Source organism: Crocodylus siamensis, chromosome 1 (assembly GCF_052110815.1).
Source record: "Crocodylus siamensis isolate JL-2025a chromosome 1, ASM5211081v1, whole genome shotgun sequence".
Classification (NCBI taxonomy): Eukaryota; Metazoa; Chordata; order Crocodylia; family Crocodylidae; genus Crocodylus; species Crocodylus siamensis.
In genome coordinates this window covers 412,107,327-412,129,551 of record NC_143395.1, presented here as the reverse complement: position 1 = coordinate 412,129,551, position 22,225 = coordinate 412,107,327, and the positions used below count along the sequence as shown (strand labels likewise).

Genomic DNA, 22,225 nt, shown 5'->3' with positions numbered 1-22,225 from the left:
CTTCACCAAGAGTCGGGACTGCTTAGTATCTAGCTACCAAATTTACAGTCTTGTGAATGCCGACAAAAGCAACCTTGTTTGCTATATAATGATCACTTGGCTCTAATCCGAAGCACTGCCATTAGTTTTCTTGGTCTCTGAAAGAGCTTGGCAGTGAGACAAATCGCGGATGTTAGCACATCAAGCTGTCTCAGTGACAGCGGTGTACTTCCAGGAGACTCATGTCCGAGGTTAGCTGCTAGGACCATTTGAGAAGGTGAGCCCATGGGGCGCTGCAGGCACTATCCTCTTGTCAGATGATACATGGAGTAATCCTAGATAAGTCTCACCATGGCTGTTAGTGGCTGTGGAGCAGCAAGTACTGAGTCAGCCATATGGACTCGTGCCATGGCATGTTTGCAACACTTTTTTTGGCGGGGGGAGCAGGGGAAGAGCTGAATATGCATGAAATAATTAGACTTAATTTAAATGCTGAAGATACCTAGCGTTAACAGTAATTTCTAATCGCTGCTTAGCTTGTGATGATAAATCTCAAAAGGCTACACCTGTAAGGGACTGAGAGTACGTGGCTACATGACAAGTTTATTCTGGAGTAAATTTTCTTAGGACTACGGAGTGGACACAACACCGGCTCTCCCAAACTGGCTGCTCAGATTTGGAGCTGTTACAATAATAGCCCACAGGGTGGCAGGAGACCCAGTGTGCTTTGGGTCAATGGCTACCGCAAAATAACAATGGTAGCAGACACACAGCGCATATGCTGGAGTAACTTTCTTGAGAGTAAATTCACTTCTGAATTTTTTTCAGGCACTCAGAGCACGCCTTCCTGTGGAGTATTTTGGCTAACAAGATTCATGTGAGCAAGGGGATCCAAAGCAGAGAATATACTGGCTGAATGGCACCTACTCACTGGCTGCTCTCAGGCAGAAAGGGTGCGTCTACATGGGCAATTTAATGCAAAGCAATAAACTCCAGAGCTTATTGCTCCATAGTTTATTGTTTCCTGGGCCCTGTGTTCACATGTATGCCCATAACAGCAGCATGTTGAGCTAGGTCACAGCAGGCCTGGCTGGCAGGGGACCCCAGGGTCAGCCTGCCAGCCCAGGACTGCTTCTACCTGGCCCAGTGTACTGTGGAAGGACTGGCTGGGGCATGAGGGTGCTTTGGTGTGGGGCTAGCCAGCAGGCAGACCCTGCACTGAAGCACCCTCATGGCCCAGCCAGTCCCTCCAGCGTCTACACGTGCAGTGCTGAGGATCAAAAAACTCTGCAGAGGAATAGTACCTGTATTTGCAAGTAATATCTTGTTGTGGAGTTTATTTGTTTACCCAGCCTAATTGCCCTGCATGTGTAGATGCCCAGATATTTACAGCAGAGCTAATTAGTCTACTTCGCAGTAAACATCTCATGTTCCCAAAGAGTTTGTCCTGTTTTCACTGATGGGAAGCATCTTATTCTCTGGCTAGTCGGTGGTGTGTTGCCACCTGAGCAGAGTAAGTGGAATCTTACGTGATTTGAAAGAAACCTTGAAAACTGGGATCATATTCCCAGGAGAAGCATCATTGCTGCCTGATTTGCAGCATGCTCATACAGTCCAAATGGATATAAATTGGGGCATGCTCATACAGTCCAAACACATGTAAGTTCGGGCATGCTCATACAGTCCAAACAGATATAAGTAGCGGCATGCTCATGCAGTCCAAATGGACTACCCTTCTGATATAATTGTGAGGGCAGTCCCATGTTTCCAAGAATCCACAAGTAGTTTCTGACCCACGGGCAACAGGTTGAGGTAAATGTGAGCTGGAAATAATAAAGCCATTCCCAACAGGGTGGTCTAATAAAAGAAACAAACACGTGGACAGAACACAGAAAATTAATTCTGCCACCTGGCGACGATGAGTGGAGTGTTTTATCATTTGAAGCAAGATCGTAATGACAAATTGAGCAGAGAGGCTATTGATCTGACAGTTTAGAAACATGTCTTTTGTTTTTTCCTTTTCCGGATCTGTGAGTACCTTATCTGTGAGAAGATGTTCAGTGGCATTACATTAGTCATGGACTTCTTCAGCACTCTGCTTCCCAGAGGCAGGTGCTGGGGAATCTGCTAATGACATCGCTTCTGTCTCCTGCATCTTTCTGCCAGTCTCTATTAGGATGTCACTGCTTCTGATTTGCCATCCCACACTTCAAGGGGTACAAAAAGAGCTCAGGCTTTTAGTTCTTATTAGAGAAAAACATTTTTCACTTACCCCCCTTCAAAGGGATTCTCTCCAGGGATGACGTGAGTGCTGTCCTTGCCAACCAGGAACTTGATTCGGTCATAGAACGAGTGCAAGTTCTGCTGCAATATGGGGGCTTGCGTCTCCTGTATGATATCCAGGGGGTCAGGGGAGCCCAGGCACAGTGAGTTAATATGACACAAGGGCTGCAAGCAGCAGTCTGGGTCCATGCAGTCTACCAAGCCATCTGCAGAAAGGAAAGAGATGTTTTAATGGCAGCAGGGACATGGACTATCAGTCTTTTAAAGACCCCAAGTCATTAATGGAACTGAATGTCCCAGGGGTAGGTAACAGGGTATATGTTTCACCTCTTGGTCAGCCAGTTAATCAGCAGACCTTTGTGATCTTTGTAGGCTATGTGACATGAGTGTGGGAACTCAGCCCAATTCCTTACCGATACATATGAACATTACAGCCACCATTAGCACACATGGCACTATCATTGCCTTTCTCAGCAGAGAGGTGAAAGACTAAGCAAGCTCGCCTCTTATCATAAACACCATAGCATCTTCTAAACTGATGGTGAAACCTGTTTAAGAACGTACCTAGAAAGACAAACTACCCTCTCACAATGCGAGGCATGCCCCCCCACGAATCACTGGTGCTAAAGGACATGGAAGGAAAGGATGGGTGACCTTTCTCTTCCTTTTCTGTATCTATTTTTTGGAAAAGTAGAAGGCTTCATACTCCCATACAGTCTATCTTGTACCTTACAAGTAGCACTATAATAATAATTTCAGTATTAGCAGCAGTAATACTACTACTAGTAGTTACAAGAGCAGCATACTACTAGTAGTTGGAGCAACAGCAGCATCACATACCCAAGCAAAGCTTACCAAAGCATATTTAATTGAGTTAAGCTTTGCTGCTTGCCAAGTCATCACATGTGTAAATGGAAACCTGTTTTTCTCCTACAGGATCATTTCTCTTTTTCCCAGTTTATTCTGTGATGCCATCACTACTCACAGACATCTTGGTAATCAGCAATGATGGGAGAGGAAAAAAATATATTAAAAAAGAGCAATTGCTTAGTGGGAGTTTGGTGAAGCATTATATCTAGAAATACAAGTGGTTAGCATGTGGTTGAGATGGCTCCTTAAATCAGATTAAGGGACTGGATGTTTTGGGGCTTGGGTAATGGAATATGGAGCCCTTCCCTCCTAAGTCATCAGTTCAAATAAAACAGTTTGATAGTGAATGAAAATTGTTACCATGTGATGGCAGCTCACAAACCTATGTGAAATGAGTTTTTGGTCTCAGGCCAGTCCCTGGATGTTATCTGTATCAGGGAAACAGACTTCAGCTAGGATCCTCTTGGCAATCTCAGCACAGAAGCAAGAAATGAATGTGCGTAAAGAGTGGGAGGGCACCTAGAGGTAAGGCCCCTGCAAAGGAGGGCTGGGGCTCTGTTTTGGCAAGACGATGTATGTTCAGTTTCTATGGAAGCAGTGGGAAGGAAATCAAATTGCCTTGTGATGACCGACTAGAGGCTAGAGGCTGATCCCAGTTAAATTGGCATAAACTGGGCGCCTCCTAGCTAGAAAGGAGTTACACCAAAGAAACTCCATTGTAACTTAAATCATATTTAGGAGCTCTGGTCTTGAACTAAGACCTTACCAAGCCAGGCCAGCTCAGCTCTGGGAGAATTTAGGGCAGTGCTTCCCAACATTTTTAGACTATGGACTGGCAACCGCGGACTGGCAGTGACTGCAGCCTGGCAAACCGCGGATTGGCATACTGCAGACTGGAAGTGACCGGCATGCTGTGGACTGGCAGCCAACCCTTTTTTATACTCAGTCTGCTCAGTATACAGTATACTCAGTATACTGAGTATAAGAAAGGGTTGACTGCCGATCCACAGTATGCCGGTCACTTCTGGACTTCCAGTACATCAGCCAACCCTCCTGCGGACCAGCAGCCAACGCTTCACGGCCCAGTACCAGCCCATGGCCTGGAGGTTGGGAACCTCTCATTTAGGGGCTTTACAATATCTAGGACAAGATCCTTGGGACAGTTATACTGCAGAGAAACCAGACCACAATGTTCTTCTGTGAAAGATCTTGCAATCTAAGTCCGGATGTGAGTAAATACACACACACACACTCCTGCACATCCATACACACATGCACACAGTGTGTGATTTTCAAAAGCGCTCAGGATGGTCCTAACTTCTGCTGTTGACGTTAATGGGAGCAACTTGGAATACTTCTGAAAATCCCATCAACTGTTTGTGCTGATACCTTGATGTCTGTATGAAGACCTGCAAAATTGCCATGCAAATATAACAGCTTGGGCACTTGATCCACCTTTTCTTGTAATGGCTGGTGATAACGATGAAGTTCTAATCAAATTTTGTTTGCCAATTAAGAAAATTTACTTGCTATAAATGATTAGGCTAGCAGGATTCCAGTCAAACCTCAGGTGGAGTTGAAGATAACAATTTAAAGAAAAAAAAAAAAACGGTATAGAATATGCCTATCTATATCTAGCTATTTAAAAAAAAAAACCCAAACCAACCTTGGTACTGTAAAGATTACAGCTTCAAGTGAGATGACACCTTGTCATTTGCTCCCACACATTAATAATGTTTTCTAAGGCTGTAGACACTGTAGTGAGAGGCTGGCAAGCCTGCTGTACCATACCTCTTCATTACCCTGTCTTTATTTCAGACATCAGAGCCTCGGTTTGGGAGCTGAAGTTATAAGACGGGAGGAAAATTTTGTCGGTGCATACAGTGACGGATATGTATCTCACGGACAGATATGTGAGAAAAATGCCTTGCGCATGTGGGAATGCTGGGACCCAGGCTGGAGATTAGCCTTTCACCCAATACTCTTCTGTCTTGGGTTTTCAAAGGCAGGTTTAACTCTGCACCAAAGGGTTTTGCTGCTCACATTGTAAAGCCCTTAAATTCCCCAAGAGCTGACCTTGGATTTAGCTACACAACTCCCATTGACTTTAATGAGACTTGTAGGACTAAAAGGCTTCTTTTAGCTTAGAAAATGTGAGGGCTTGTGTCAGATATCACAAAGAACCACAAGAGCCACAAACTACAAACCAGATAATAAATAATGATATGCAGGTGCCCAGCCCAATAGCTTTTGCATTTGCTTTTTATTGTCTAGAGCCACACCAGCGAACAAGCTGGCATCTTCCAGTAAGCGATAAGAAAAGATCTTGCATACAGTTATGTCTCCTTGCATCCCTTGATCCCTGCCAGAATGGTAAGGAAAAAAAATGACATTTAGAAAGAGCCCACCCTCCCACCTGAAGGCACCAGGGAGCTGCACCAATTAATAAAAAAAAAAAATAGAAACCCAGAAAAAACTATGTCCTGATAATCAAAAGGAGACAAAAACAAATGAAAGCAGGGGGTGGTATTAAAAGAAGAGACGAATATTATGGACAAAAGCTTTGAAAAAAGACGGAGGAGGGTCATATTATATAGCACCTCTGAAAAGGTTCAATGTGAGGTTTAGTAAATAAGCCTCCTTGAAACGATTTCAAGAGGAGGTAAAGGACTGAGCTGCATATACAAGAGAGTGACAGTATTTCCAACACTCAGGAGCAGCCTGGGCTGGCTGTCCTGATACGTCTCCTGACAGCCCCCGAACAGCTGGACGGTGTGAACAGGCTACCCAGCAGGGTGAGGCTCCGATGGGAGGTCTCAAATATGGCACATGTCTACATAGCTTTCAGCTTCAAAGCATCCCAGAGGGCCAGGGTAAATTCAATCCGATGAGCTACAGTCGTCATGGAACGGCCCTAGATTTTCAGATCAGTGAGTGAATTTGTTGCAGGGTCCTGAACAGTCTGAAAATCCCAGATGTGGAGGGTTGCAAAATATTTCTTTGAAACCTAGACTCTGGGGCTGGAAATAGTCTAGTCTGATACCCAGTATGCACGGGATTTAGAGGCTTCCCCAGAACCTGGATGAAGCACGAAGGATATCTTTCAGAAAGCTCTCCAGTCATCCATGGAGACTTTTTGGAAAGACTCCACACAATGCTGCGTGCACTTCCTCCCCCTCCCGCCCGATAATCCATTCCAGTCTTTAATTATCCTCACTGCTAGCAAAGCACATTTTATTTCAAGGCTGAATTTGTCTAACACCAACTCTAAACCACTGGATATGCCTTTGCCTACAGGTCTGTAAAGGTCTTCCCTTCTCCATTCATGGGGATCAACTCTCTCCCTTCTCTTTCTCCCTTCTCTTTGCCAAGCTGGAAGGATTAAATTCCATAAGCCTTGTGTCACAAGGCTTGTTTTCTAGCCCCTAGCTCCTTGCTGTGGCTTTCTTTTGAGCTTGCTGTCAGATTTCCACAACCTTTCTGAACTAAGGACACCATGGCAGGACACTCTACTCTAAGGGCAGTCTTACTAATGCTGTGTATGGAGAAAACAAATTACTACGTTTGCATGATATGCCTCTCATTTTGTATGGCGAAAGGATTATAGTAGCCCCCTTTTGCCACAGAACTGCACTGTGAAATCACACTGGGGAAATTATTTATGAGAGCGGTCCTCAGACCATTTTGCGTTGCATACCCCCGAAAGTTGGATAAGCAGCAGTGTGCCTCCATGAGTTGGGTGTCAGGGATAACAAAAGAAAGTAACCCTTCCGTTCACTACTGTGGAGTCATGAGTAATATTTTTCTTTCTTTTTCTTTCCCCCTTTCCCTTTTGCTTTCCCATTCCTCACTCACATATCCTCTAGAAGTTTGCTGCTTATGCCAGTTTAAGAAACACTGATCGAAGATGATTCCCATATGCTTTTTTGAGTCATTTCTTTCCGAGTGTCTCCCAGGTTAGAAACAGATTTCTTTGTTCCCAGATGTATTACCATACATTTAAAAGCACTTTATTGAATCGTGACTATTTAACCGTATGATTCAGATTACTTCATAACAGTAATCTTCTCTTCTTCTTATTTACTGCCCCACCAACCTTTGCACCAACAAAGATCTGCCTTTATCAACTAGATCGCTAACTAAAACACAGAATAGTATTGGGCTCAGAAACAGATCCTTGGAAGACCCCCTTAGATATGACTCCATTCACTATTGTCTTCCCATTAGCAACTACATAGTGAGATCTGTCAGTGATCCAGTTTTATGCACTGCAGGCTCTATTAACTCCATATAATGCCAGCTTTTTAACTGAGAGCTCATGTGGCACTCAGTCAAGTGGCTTGGGGAAATTTAAATGCCCTAAATCAACACCAATTTTTTCTATTTTTTTCCCCCCACCTATTTAATTTAGTCTAATAAAAGATATCAGATTCACCCAAAGAACCTTGTCTGCCTATGTCTTAGACCAACACGGCTACAACCTACACCCCTAAATCAACACCGGTGTCTTTATCGACAGGACTTACCTAGAAATCTCAGAGCTTTATTTACTTAGGTAATCTGGAGAACAACCGCCCTGCATGGCAAGGACTGGCAGGATCAATGCCAAAGTAGCTCTTGTTCTTAAAAAATGGAATGGTTCAGCCTAGTTTATCATAACTGACATTAGGATTTCCCCAGCTTTCCTGGCTGATAGTTGGTGGAGTGCTGCATATGTGCGAAAGGGGAGAAATCTGGCCTCAGGGGCCTGGCTCTGCTTTGCCCTGGTGCACACTCCCGAAGGTCCAAAGGCTCCATAAACGCAGAGATGTTTTCTGACTGTACTATATTACTTGCAATCCCCCCTGCCTCCACTCTGTACACCCCATAAAGCTCCTGGGCCTGGTTTAAGAGCCTGAGGTGCAAAGCCGATCACTAACCTCGAGGAAACTTTGGGTGTCTTTACATGTGCTCCGGGGAGGGTGGGAGGGAGCACTTGAATTACAGCGGTTCTCAGGAGCCGCTCTAATTAAAGCATCTGCAGCAGCTCATATATTCAATGAGCTTTAGTTAAAGCATCCCCGCTACCATTTTGAAGCATGGGAACACTGAATACATGTGATGCCAAGGCTGCTGGAGCGTGCTAGTTAATTAGATTAATTCCAGCAGCCTGAATTAATCGAGTCTGCTCCAAGGCATGCTAATTAGCAAGAGTTGGAGCAGGCACCGGGCATGTGTACAGGTGTCCTTTGTGTCCACTGGTTATGTGGAGAAGCTGGCTTTCATACTTATTCTCCCTTTCCATGAAACAAGTGCGAAGTGTTTTTTTTCCTTCCTGCACTCAGGCTGTCATGTTCGCACCCACAAAAACCTAATCAGGGACCAGCAAAACTCATTTCTGAATTCCTTGTGGGTACTCTCAGCACTTGCTGGCCACAAAGTAGCCCCAGGACTTGTATTTCCCTCTCAAGTTTTCACAGCCTAGTTTCCCAGATTCTCGTCTCCCGCAAGCAACGCCAGCAAGGTGCCAAGGATCAACATTTTATACAGAGGCAAAGGGCCGCTTTCAAGAGACTGCTTCTGCTGTAAACAAGATCAGCTGAGAGCTAATAAAATTTCAAATTAGTTGTGACTTTTCATGGCCCCACAATTGTGTCGGCTGATTTAATGGGCAGTGTCTTAGCTCCGTGAGATTGAATAATAGAGCATTTCTACAGAGTTATGGATGCTGCAACAAAAATCCGTCATGCTAACATCAATAGCAGAATGCAAATAACCTTCAGCTAGGAATGTTATTATGCGTTTAAGCAAAGTCTGACAGGTGCTGCATGTAGAGTGCCGTGATGGATCCGGGGCAGGAATGGGACTGTGTTGCCATGCACAGTGGATTACGGGGCTCTTCGACCTAACTGGAACCATGAAGACGGGTCATTTGTTCTGAAAGGGATGAGTCTGGTGAACCTTGGCACTGCAATCTTCACCGAGTACTTGTGACAAATTCAAGGGCTGGTCCCACTCCTACTGAAGTCAATGGGAATTTTGCCACTGATTTCACTAACAGAGGGCAACGAGGAAAAATCTTGTGCATCACAGTCAGCAACAAAAATCCAGTAGCCACCCTCATGTGCTAAGGAGCACTGTCTTGGTCTGGACAGGAGGAAGAGGCATTAAAAACAACACATCTGACCCTAACTTGTAAGTCTCTTTCCCTCGCTCTCGTTTCTGTCACCATTCTATGACAGCGTAATTCCTTTCTTGGCAACATTATCTGTCAAAATGATGATTAAGTGCCCTATAATGATTTCAGATGTATTACACAGACAGAGAAGAAGAGGAGATTTTAAACTATGGATGCCTGCAGCTAGTGTTAACACAGCTGATTATTCTTGCTGTCTCATTGATTCACAGCTTCTGAGATGTAAAGGCCAGAAAAGGCCACTGCGATTACCTCATTTGACTTCCTACGTAACCCAGGCCAAAGAAGCAAACCCAATAGGCTGCATCAGGCTTACTTCATCACTCAAGTAAGTATTCATGCTGATTAATCCTTACTCCTGTAGGGTGCAAAGGACCAGCACCTGATTGACACTGATGGGATTTGTGTGGTGAAGAGGCTTTCTGCTGTGCTCTGCCCAGGGATGAATTCCACTGGCAAAGAAAGCAGGGATGAAGCATCTGGCCTTGTATTAGCATGGCCATGCAAAAGGAGTGAGGAGTCAAAGGAAACCTAAATAGAAATGCAATGAAAAGATGGAGAGATGCAGATCTTCCTTGCCGTGGAGCCACATCATCCTATCGTTGTGACCTCTGTCCTTTCTCTTGCTACCCACTGGCTCTAGTTTTTACCTGTCCATTCACAGTGCTCAGAATTAGAGTGCTTTTCAAGCTCTCTGGGAACAGGAATATATCTTTACCCACTTTTGTCAAGTGCCCAGCACATGGTTGGGGGAGGGGGGTGGTCTACGGTAAGAAAAGAAGCAGCTTTCTGCACAGCAGCATCTGGTATGCTAGGTCACAGTGTGAGCCTTTGAGCAGATGTGTCATTAAAAAAACCCCCATTCTTACATTAAAGAGTTCATACCCTTGTGTATCTCAACTCAGGAAGAAGATGCAGAAGTGAGAGTGGGAAGATCAAGTAAACAGTAAGGATATAAGACCTGTTTGGATTGCTTTAGGTGACCAAGCTCTAGTAATGAATATCATAGATCAGTCTACTCCATGACAGCAGTGTGTACGAGCCAGGATGCCCCCTCCCCAGGCATGCCCTGCCTGCATGCCCTGCCAACTGAGAAGTGCACCAATGAGCCCGCTCTGGAGTCCCCCCCAGCACCCGCTCTCAGACTGTTGGACACCAAGGTGCTCTGGAGAGGCCTCATTGGAAGACTTCCAGGTTTAAAGTGCATGAATGGGTCACGCTCGGGACAGCCTGGCTAGGACAGATTGCTCCCCCCATTTTAGATGTACCCCCAGTGGCTGGCTATTGAAGCTTGCAGCATCCTCTGAGCTCTTCTTGATGCCAGAAGAGCTGGCAGCGATGGTGACGGTGACTGCCTTTGGAATTGATCCAGTTCTTCCCTTTGGGCTTATCCAGAGAAAGCCCATGCCTATCTTTGCTTCATTGTGCATAACAGCATCATCATCATGACTCCTTCCTTTTCTCAATCATTTCTCACCTAGTCAGGCTGTATCAAAATGACATGCTTCTTTGGCCACAGAAGGAGAAGCAACTATTATTCCATGATACCAACCAGAGGCACTTTGGCCTGGGCAAATTAGCCAAAAGTATTGTGAACTTCCCAACTCATGGAGTTGGAGAATGACAGAGGTGGTCTCTCTTAGCCCCTCGGCTCTCCTGCTCTGAAGCAAAAAGTTTGATATGCTTTATATTTCTGAGTACCTTCACGTATAGAGTCACAACACACTCCCAACAGAGCTGACTGCCACCTCTCCCACCAGAGAGCAACAGAATTAAAACCTGGAAAATGACAACTCCTCACATTTCTCTCTCACTTGAGGAAGGAGTGACTCTCCATCAAGCCAATGTTTTCCAGCAAACAACGGGGTGGCACCAGTCAGGTCTTCTTCAAGTACAGCTTGCTCCTTCTTCCTTTTTTAGCAGTGTTCAGTGGGTCTTCCACATGACCCTGCTTTCTGCCTGGGTCTCTCCATGCCAGTAAATGTTAATATATGATGGCTGTTTTCCCAAGTGCATTTTGTTTCCAACACTTCCCCACCCTTTGTAAATGCAGCGAGCACATTCATGCGTTGTTTTTTATGGTTTCAGGGAACCTGAAAGCTCCCCTGAAATTCCCCAGAGTCAATCTTCTTGCTCTATAAAAGCCTTGCAGGCTTCTAGCACAGGTTCTAAACAGCATGTGGGCAGCAAAGAGACTGGAACTAGTGTGTATAATAAAAGCTCCCTCACTTTGCCTGCAGCCAACGCACTTGTAAAGATGGAGTTTTGCTTGTCTGTCTCCTCGGATGCTGCCTATTTCTTTGCATTGGCTCCTTGCCTTTCTTTTCTAGTTGGGCCCTACGCGGCGCAAGAGCATCTTATGTCTTCCAGCCAGCTCTTCCCGAAACATTCCCGGGGGCTGGTAAGAAAGGCCTTGGAGTACAGTGCCAGATTTCTCCCAGGTGAGGAATGTCAGGCACCCGCCACTCTCCTCCCACCACTGTGACTTGCTCATCAACCTACTGAGCAAAACTACAGGATCTGAGCTTCATTGTGCACACTGACCGACTCAGCTGAAGTCAATGAGCTCTGGTGCAGTCACTGGAGCAATGCTGATTTCCACCAGCTGAGAACCTGGCTCTAAGACTTCAGATCAGATAAGGTCACAGCATTGCTCTAGGGGCCCTGGTATCTTGTGCCAGGAGCAGCTGTTACTAAATGCATCAGAGAAAGGCAAAAACCCAAACTGCAATAGCTTGATTGTTTGATGGTCTGTTATTTAAGTTACTGGTTCTGAAGGAGTGGGGTGGAGGAAAGGAAGGTGGGACTCTCAAATACTTGGGCAGGAACAAGCTGAACACAGTTTGCACTTGGAAAGGGGAAGGAGGGGACCTGCGTGGTTTGAAGCCCGACATTCATCGTTGGTAACACTGTGCATCACTCATACCTTATGAAAAAGACACAAGCTGGGGGGGGCAGAGGTGCCGCTATTTCAGCTACTGCAGAAGAAAGAGAATAGTAGAGTGCTTCTGTCACCTCTCCAGAGAAAATCATCAAGCTAATATCATGACCCCACTGCTATGAAGAAGCAAAAATTGGAGGGCCCTTCTGGTATGCTAAATGAGCTGGGAAGGGTCAGGGTTACTCTAACTGGAAAAATAAAAACAGTTTTTAAATGCCCAGTAGTTCCAGAAGTCACTAGCAACAGCCCCGTGGACCTGTTTAAATTGGAGGAAAGCACCAGAGATTTTTTGGGGGTCTTATATGTAAGGATCAAAGACCTCTCCCTCCCTCGTGACTGAGCAAATCTAGCTAGTAATGATTCAAATAACATTTTATATTTACATAGCATTTTTAATCCCAAAGGACCCCTCTGCATGTTATAAGTAAAGTGTCTACCACTCTGTGGATTAGGATATAGAGCATGTAAGAAGAAATGAAGGACTATCCTGCCCCATTGAAACTGGGAGGGGAATTAAGGTAGGGGTGACAATTAAAGTAGGAATCCAGAAAGGGCAAAAGAACAGCAATTTCTTCCAGTGGTGTCATGAAGACTCTTATGACCAGGTGTTGCCAGGACTTGGATTTTACCCACTACATTCAAATGTCACTAAACACCTTACAGAGAGAAACTCATCAAATCATGATTGAAAGGGAAGAAAGCCATCGACCAAGTAGTCAGCGCTGCTTCCTGCAGGACTCAGGGGTTTTACTCAATCTTAGAACTTTTCCTGCCAGGTTTGGACCCAGCTTCTTTGCAGAAAATCAAAAGCAGGATAAAGCCTTTATATGTAAATCAGACAGGACCTTTGGATGGCAGGTCCATGTTGATAGCTCCCCTAGAAACTCTAGCCAGCAAGAGAACTTTAGACTATAAAACTGATGAAGTGGCCAAACACTTCTAACTCTTTAACTCTGAATTTAACAGTGATTCATACAGGGCAATGGCTCCCCCAGAGCAGAGAGACAAAGCATGAGCTATGAGCTATGTGGGATATTCCCCACCCACTGTTCCTGGCAGAGGTAACTGCTGGTAGGAGATATGCTTGCTAGAAATGAAACAGTCCATTGAGCTAAAGTGAGGATATGCATACGCCCTTAAATCGACTTCCAGATCCCAATGGGACAATTTAATAGATTTCATAGACATTTGGGCTGCAAGAAACCTCATAAAATCATAGGGTCCAGCCAGCCCCCTGCCCAAGGGACAGGAAGTCAGGCAGGGTCAAAGGATCCCAGCAAGATAAGCATCCAAATGTTTCTTGAAAGTGTCCAGAGTAAGTGCTTGCACCACTTCTGGGGGGAGTCTATTCCAGACCTTGGGGGCTCGCACAGTAAAGAAGTTTTTCCTTATGTTCAGCCTAAAATGGTCTTGGAGGAGTTTGTGACCACTGGACCTTGTCGTCCCTTGCGGTGTTTTGGTGAACAGGCATTCCCCCATTTAGTTTCCTTGGCTGCTTCAGTTTTCCAGGACTTCCTTGCCGTGACCACCTGGCAGGAGGGCCACAGCAGAGACACGTTCAGAGCGCAGATGCTGAAACAGAGCCGTTCTGCCACATCCCACAGTATAAGAGGGTCACTAAAGGGGATTCCTGCTTCCTCTCTGCACGCCTTTTGGAAACACTTCTGCCATTAGGAGCAATAAATGCTCCAATTCCTGCAAATCCCTTAGGCTGGTTAAAGGTGGGCCACTTTCTGCTGTTTTCTGTGCAGTGACACTGAGTTGAATACCCACTCTTTATTACAATCAGGACTCATAGCACAGGTGATATCTTTTATTAGACCAACTAGATTTTTGCAGAAAAAGATATAGTTGGTCTAATAAAAGACATCACCTCTACTATGAGTCCTGATTGCTTTTTTCCTTTAGACCAATACGGCTACAACCTGGATACCTGCCTGCTCTTTATTACGGTAATGTAACCTCTGGTTCAATCAACAGTCAACAGACTTACTCTGAGAGGTCCCTCACAGGCACAGCTAATGGGACTCAGGGTGCTGAAATAGCACTGACAGGCCTGCCAAATGCTACATTTTTGGCAGGAGAGCTCTTGGGAATACCCTCGCTCTAACTGAAATAAAGACTCTTCTGCATTGAGTCGGTCTCTGAATGACTTTGGCCATGACTTACCTACCCTTGCTTCTTTGGGGCTAAGTAGCCTTCATGTTACTGAAGAGCAAGCCACATCCTGTAGCTCTTACTCTGCCCCTGTAGGTTAGATGTCCCCCAGTACCGAATGAAAGCAATTGCATCTCAGGTTCCCCTTACCCAGAGAAATTTGGGTTAACAGACAGACACCCATTTCAGAGAGGGCTCTGCAACCAGTGCATGGGGAACCCGAGTGGAGCAAAAGTCCACGTGCAGCAGACGGGGTGAAGCCCCAGCTTGTTTCAAAGCAAAAACTATTTTGAAAGGAGGCTCTGTGTGCAGAGAAGGTTATTCTGGGAATGAAGTGACCTGCATTGCTTCCACACTGGTATGTGTAGCTGAAGGCTGCCTTGTGACCAGCTCTGCATTGCTGTACCAAGAATATGTGGAAATAAACCAAATGCTGCCTTTAATAGGCACCACTGCAAGGCCCTGAGCCCCACGCGTACCCTGGGTGCTCTCTAGGATGAACGCAGGACTATTTTAGCCAGTGCTCCTTCAGTGCTCTTGGCATCGTGATTGCCCGAAGAACAATCACACTTGCCTTTGTTTCTCCGATCTATGTTTACTGCCTTAGGAACAAGTCGAGCAATAGTCCCACTGAAGGTAACTGCGACCAATTGTGCCTCCATGTAATAAGCAAGTACTTTGGACTATGGCATTTCTGCCCAGGATTCCCCCTACAGCCTCACATACCAAGAGTCTGACCATGCTCTTTTTGATGTTACATATGTGAGCTCCATCGTGCTCTGGGCTGGATTACCTCCTAGGGTTTTTTGCCCTCTCTCCAAGACATGACAACTTTTTTCCACAGAAGCTGGGATTATGCTTGGATATACTTACCATATTTTTACACATCTGGTGTGGTGAACTTTATTGCTGCCTTGTGTCAGTTGTAAATAGAAAAAAACCTATACAGTGGTATTCAGTTTCATGCAAGGGAATAAGCGACTTTTGTTTTACGGCTTGTGCTCTTTGTGTGGGGCTCTGATTCCTCCTCACCCCCTCCCTCCCACAACTTTTCTAAGGGGACAATTTGGTCCATTTACCATGCCAGATGTGCAGAAGCATTTTAAATATTCAATCAAAATCCCGGTTGCTGCGAAACAGATAATCACAGACTTGGCTTAAGAGTTTTTGGTTTTTTTTAACTGCCTTGCTCTTGTTAATATGATAAAACAAGACACTTGCAAATGCAGTCTCCACTTCACAGTCTGGGTCCTGGCCCAGGCTTGTGGTTTACAAAGCCTTTTGCTGTGACAACAAAACAAATTATGCAGCCTCCCTTATACCTCAAATTTAATATCTCATCTCCTGCCCTCTAATTCAAACCTTCACACTGTACCAGGGTTTCCTTTGTAATGAGATAACTATGAATATTAACTTTGCATTACACTAGGCTCTGATTCACAGGCCTGTCATCATTATAGACAGCACTAGAATCAATCAAGTATGGATTGAGTGGGATTGGATGGGGTGGGAGCATGGGGATCAGCCACTTAAGCCTCTAAGTTGCTGTTTCATATCCATATGCAGGCTCATAGCAATCGAGGAGAGCTTTGGTGGCAATCGCAGCAGAGAGGCAAAGCTCTCTGGCCCCTTTGTGTCACAGTGGCATGAAGCAAAGGGACATTCACATCACCAGTGTCTGACCTGCAATGCACTGGTTCTGGGGAAGCATAAGCCTTGCCCTCCTCTGCCCTGTCACTCCAGCACCGCATTCATTTCACTTCAGTTCAGACCAACGCGAGTCAAATTAATTTGGCAGAGCCTGCTTCCCCTTCTCCACCAGCTATTGAGGAAGGACTCTCCGTGACACAGCATCCTCCCAACCGGTTGCCGGCCTTGCTTGGAAAAGGGTTTGTGGAGGCGGATGGACCGTATGCGCTCAGCTCCTACCTCCATCGTTGTCTTTTCCGTCCCCGCAGGCTGTCTCCATGGAAGTGTCGCAGCCCGCTCCTCTCCAGCCCAGTTGGCAGACGCAGTGCCAGCCATTCATGTCCAGAGTGCATCTCCCGTTGCCGTTGCACAAGCCTGGGCACCCCTCTGCAAGGCAAACAAGCACAAATTCAAATGCACTGCCGGGGAGGGGGGGACTTAGAGAAACAACCTGCAACAGGCTGGTTACAACAGCTTTTTTTCCTTTGCCATCTACTTATTTCTCCTCCCCGTGTACAGGGTTTCTTTTGCCACCAGGAGTTCATTGCACCACTGGAGAGCTGAAGGGTGGTCACCATACCTGGCACTAGTCCCTTCCAGCTCATGGGACTCGCTCCTCACCCTCCCTAGTTGAATGATGATTCAACTGGGATAGTGAGGCCATTTGGTTTCCAGGGTAGAAGTTGCGCAGGCTGTAACCCACCCTACAGTGTCACAAGCCTATGGGTTTGGAGTTCTCTATGCATCGTGCTGGGGATTTGCAACGCTGTATGGAAGGCGGCAGAACCTGGATGGCACAGCCAAGCTCTCTCTCTCTTTGGTAAGGTAATACAGCTTGCCAGCTGTAGAGCCATATAGGTTACATGATGTTTGAGTAATAATTTAGCAACTATTACAGTCATTTTCTGTCTGCTAACCAGGCTTTGCCTTGCTTACCAGTTGACCCCTTGCTGCGGTGGTCTAAAGTAAAGTCTTTCCTTTAAAACAGATCAGCACAGTAATTAAAATGGGGTCTGCCTGGCCTCTACAGTCCGTGTCATCCATGGGCCTCAGGGTTTCAAAGGGTTCATTATTTTTATTATTATGGAGGTCATTATTATTAGTATCCACACTGTAGAGCTGGGGAAACTGAGGGTCATGGAAGTGAACTGACTTGTTATCGTCACCCAGCAGGCTTTTAAACTAAGGCAGGAATAGAAGGCAGAGCACCATGTTGAAGCCCACTCTACTGGGCATGCACCAATGGCCAGAGGAAACATGCTAGGAAATTTGGTCGTCACACCAGATGACAAAGCTAACCTATTTAATGACTTATTTGCCTCCATTTTCCTGAGCAAGGACCAGATCAGCCCCCGCACTGGGCCCTGGCCAGATCAGGCCCCAGGGGAGGCACACCTAGGCCAAGGGTCAGGGAGGATCTAGTCAGGGAACTTCTGGAGGGACTGGATGTATTTAAATCAGCTGGTCCAGATGATCTCCACCCCCAGGTGCTGAGGGAATTGGCTGAGGTCACTGAGGGACCCCTGGCATGGCTGGACGAGCACTTGTGGTGCTCTGGTGTGGGGCCAGAGGACTGGAAGAGGGCCAACGTGGTTCCCATCTTCAAAAAAGGGGAGGAAGGAGGACCCGGGAAACTATAGGCCAGTTAGTCTTACCTCCATCCTGGGCAAGCTTTTTGAGAGAATTATCCTGGCGCATGTCCATGAAGGCCCAGCAGGGGAGATTATGCTTCAGGGCAACCAACTCGGGTTCATTAGGGGCAGGTCCTGTCAGACCAACCTGGCGACCTTCTACGACCAGGTCACCAAATCCTTAGATGCAGGGGTAGCAGTGGACATAGCCTTTCTGGATTTTCAGAAGGCTTTCGACACTGTCTCTCACCCCGTTCTCATTAGAAAACTGGGGGGCTGGGGTGTCGACACCCACACAGTCAAATGGGTCGCCAACTGCCGGGAGGGCCGCACCCAGAGCAGTGGTGAATGGGTCATTTTCGACCTGGAAGGACGTGGGCAGTGGGGTCCCCCAGGGCTCGGCCCTCAGGCCCGCACTGTTCAACATCTTCATCAGCGACTTGGATGAGGGGGTAAAAAGCACCCTGTTCAAATTTGCTGATGACACTAAGATGTGGGGGGAAGTGGGCATGTTAGAAAGAAGGAATAGGCTACAATCAGACCTATGCAGGTTACAGAGGTGGATGAGAATAGGATGGGATTCAACACTGACAAGTGCAAGGTGCTGCACATGGGGAGGAAGAATCAGCACCATACCTACAGGCTGGGAACGCCGTTCTTGTCAGTGCAGAGGCGGAAAAGGATCTTGGAGTCATCATTGATGCCAAGATGAACATGGGCTGGCAGTGTGGGGATGCAATCAGGAAGGCCAACCGCACCCTATCATGCATCCACAGATGCAACTCAAGCAGGTCCAAAGAGGTGATCCTTCCCCTCTAGGCGACACTGGTCAGGCCACAGCTGGAGTAGTGCGTCCAGTTCTGGGTGCCGCACTTCAGGAGGGATGTGGACAGCATGGAGAGGGTCCAGAGGAGGCCACTTCCATGATCAGGGGGCAGCAGGGCAGGCCCTACGAGGAGAGGCGACGGGATCTGAACCTGCTCAGCCTGCAAAAGAGAAGGCTGAGGGGGATCTAGTGACCTGTTACAAACTAGTCCGAGGGGACCAGCAGGCATTGGGGGAGTCCCTGTTCCCCCCAGCACCGCCAGGAGTGACCAGGAATAACGGTCACAAGCTGGCAGAGGGTAGATTTAGGCTAGATATCAGGAGGCGCGATTTCACGGTCAGGGCGGCTAGGATCTGGAACCAACTTCCAAGCAAAGCGGTGCTGGCTCCTACCCTGGGTTCTTTAAGACAAGTCTTGACAATCCCCTTGCTGGGGTCATTTGACCCCAGTACTCTTTCCTGCCATGGCAGGGGTCGGACTTGATGATCTGCTCAGGTCCCTTCTGACCCAAACAACTATGAAACTAAAGACTATGAAGATTGTATCAACATGACCATGGAAGCAAAGATACCAACTTTATGGCTTACTGCATCGTTAAGTATTCTGCATGGATAAAATGCAGTTGAGAAGTGCTATTTTGATTTTAAAAACAGGATTTATAGTGCATTTAACATTTTTACTGGGTGCTTTTTTTAGTATCCATCTGCTTTCAAAGTCTTAAGTTACAAGGATCCAATTAAAAAAGGGTCTGACAGAATAAGAAAAATATCTTAAAAAGGACTTTAAATATTTTTTATGTTTAAACACACGCATATGTTGTCAGTCCATTAAATATGGGTATAGTGTGTGCATGCACGCATGCAAACGCACACACAGGTAAATGTTAGTACTTATATTTAGACAGAGCTGATAGCACAGCCTATAGTCAAAGCCGCAAGGCCACATGATATTTTCCATTACAGACTCTATGAGCATGTCTGCACGAGACATGTTTAGCTCCATAGTAAATGTCTCAGCATCTACACATGCAGGGCTTTTAGGCTGCAGTAAACTAATCTACTCCAGAGCAGGGTGGTACTATTCTGCCGCAGAGATTTTACTCCACAGCACTGCTTGTGTAGAAGTTGATGTGGCTGACTGGGGCATGAGGGTGCTTCAGTGTGGGGGCAAACTTGTGAAATGCGTTTTTTTGATATCTATGTCTCTTTCAGACTTTTTCATTCTTATTTAAAATGTTTCAGCTGAAATGGCTCAGTTGTTTTGGAATTGGCTCAGCTGTTTTACAATTGTCCCTTTTGGAAGCCAAAACATTTGAGCAGGGACTTGAAAGTTGGCAGTGGTTGCCCTGGTGTCTGGCTTCCCTTTAAAAACCTACCCAAATTTGGCCAGATTAGAAGCCTCTGAAAATTCACGGTTCACACATGTTGTGGGCTGGCAGCTATGTTCTCCAAAGACACTGTCGTAGTCCATCTCCTCACAGCTCCTCTGAGTTTACTGGGCTCTGAATGTTCAATGCCCATAAAGCAACTTTGTCATGGGCCAGCTGTGCAGGACTTACCACGCAGGGAGAGGGGGTAAAGTCAGACAGGGCCAAAGACAGAAAAGGGCACGAGATTGGTAAGAGAGGGGTGAGCAGGATAAGATGTTATCACCTGAGCACACAGAGTGACTGGTAGCAGCAGTAGGCTATTATCCTCTGTGAGGACATGTCCTGTGGAGGGGAAGAGAGACCTTGTAGGTGGGGTTCATAGATACCTACAGATGTCTGAAAAATGTAAAAACTAAATACTCCTGGATTCAGTTCCTGGTTTGAGAGGGCAGAAGTTCCAGATCCAGGTTGGGGGAGTCAGGGTCGTTCCACATGATACGATTTTGTGGGGTTTGATTTTCTTAGTTTGTTAAAAAAAATCTCTTGAAAATAGCATCGCAACAAATGCAACATCAAAACCCAGTTAGCTAAGACAAGCACTCAGAAGTTAGGAAATCCTGGAATAAAGCTCATCTGTGCACTCTTACTTGGGCCCCATTATGCATACACAGTCTCTCATGGCCTGCTCACATACTCTACTTTCCTCCACATGGCTCTCATGTGTTTATTGGAGAAGTGGGACCAACTCAGGGTTATATGCTAGTGGTTATTTCTTGTCAGGTTCTCTGAACTTTTTGGTGCAGAAGTTGGAAGGTGTAAGGTGAATGAGGTAGGGAGCTATAGGGAACTATAGGAAAGGAAAAGATAGTCCTGCAGCTAAGGCAACTGAACCTCCCCTAAGGGGAATGGGCTGTATCCCTGCCTTTGCCCTTGAGTTGGGCAAGTCCCTTGAACCAGGACTGTATCCCTGCCTCTGTGAAACTGGGCAAGTCCCTAGAACCAGGCTTTTCACAGGTGGCCACTGTCCTTATTTCTTGGGTACTCAGTTTGAATCCCAGGGGTCTGATTTGATGAGCTCCTGAGGGTTCATAGCTGTGCCTGAGGTCAATGGGAGCTCCACTTTGAACATAACAGGCTCAAGTACCTTGAAAAAATCAGGCCCTTAGTATCTCAGGTTGGGAACCAAAAAATATATCCAAAAGTTTGGGCCTCAATATCTCTATGCCAATTTCTCATATGTAAAATGGGAATAATGTGACCTCATAGGGAGTGTCATGAAGATAAATAATGGTGAAGCATGGAGATACTATGATAAGTGCGTCAGTAAAAAATCTGACAGGAAATGAATGATTCTGTATGCAGGGAACAGTGTGCATTTAATGCAGGAGGTATGTGGGGGTCACATACTGAAGAGTGATGGGAAAAAAGGACTATTAAACAGCTACCCATCTGGGAACACTCTCTATCCTGAGCACCGAACGAGGCAAAGTTCCTGTAGAGAAAAAGTATGTCATTGTATAACAAAAACCCCTGTATCATAATGCATACCCTCACGAGGGAAGACTTATGCTTGCCTGCAGGGTTGCCAACTGTCTATAAATTTATGGACAGTCTGTAAAACAAGAGGTTAAAAATGCCTGTCTGTGAACTCCATAAAAAAATGGAGCCATCCGTAGAAAACTAAGAAACACTGAGCTTGTTTGAAACTCTGGCATTGCTTTCAGAATAAGATTAAATGATGTCCTTGATAGATTGAGCAAAACAGCACCTCTTGGTATCTAAACAGGACTGCAACTCAGTGTCTTGTAGGTAACTGTGTCAGTCACTTCTTCCCATTCTGACCCAGCCATGTGCTGCTGCTGCAGTGTCCCAGTCATTGCCATGGCTGCGCTGTCTTCACCCTAAGTACAGGTAGGCCTGTGAGGCCCTGGGCAGGACAGAAAAGGAGTCTGCATGACCAGAAAAGCTCCATATGCCTAGGAAGTAGGGAAAATGGCAGTGGGTTGGAGTCCATGCTGGGATGTGGGGAGTGAGTCTGGCAGGAATTAAGTTAAGGTGTGGGCTGGGAGTGAGGGGCAGCATGGTTTAAGGTGCAATCATAGGTGTCAAGGTGTAGGTGTGATTAGGGGACCCTGTGATGAAGGTAGCACAGGGTAAAATCATTGCTACGGTTAAGCAGTGTTGCCAAATCAAGCACTTTTTTATTTTACTAACAATTTGCAAACTTTTTAGTGACAGCCAAACTTTTCTACTATTGCTGGTGTTAAATCTCTAATTTTGAGCCCAGCGCTTCCAAATGCCAGCC

At 46.1% G+C, this 22,225-nt stretch overlaps 1 protein-coding gene across 4 annotated transcripts in view; it reads right to left on the bottom strand.

Annotated features, from left to right (window-relative positions):
* The window catches only part of TENM4 (teneurin transmembrane protein 4), a 757,738-nt gene that overhangs the window by 109,592 nt on the left and 625,921 nt on the right, over positions 1-22,225 (bottom strand). For all 4 annotated transcript variants that reach the window (XM_090030685.1, XM_090030687.1, XM_090030688.1 and 1 more), the window contains 2 exons: positions 16,335-16,481; positions 2,252-2,468 (listed from right to left, as the gene is read on the bottom strand). In XM_090030685.1, coding sequence (XP_089886811.1) covers positions 2,252-2,468; positions 16,335-16,481 — 364 coding nt within the window. The remainder of the gene's footprint in view (positions 1-2,251; positions 2,469-16,334; positions 16,482-22,225) is intronic.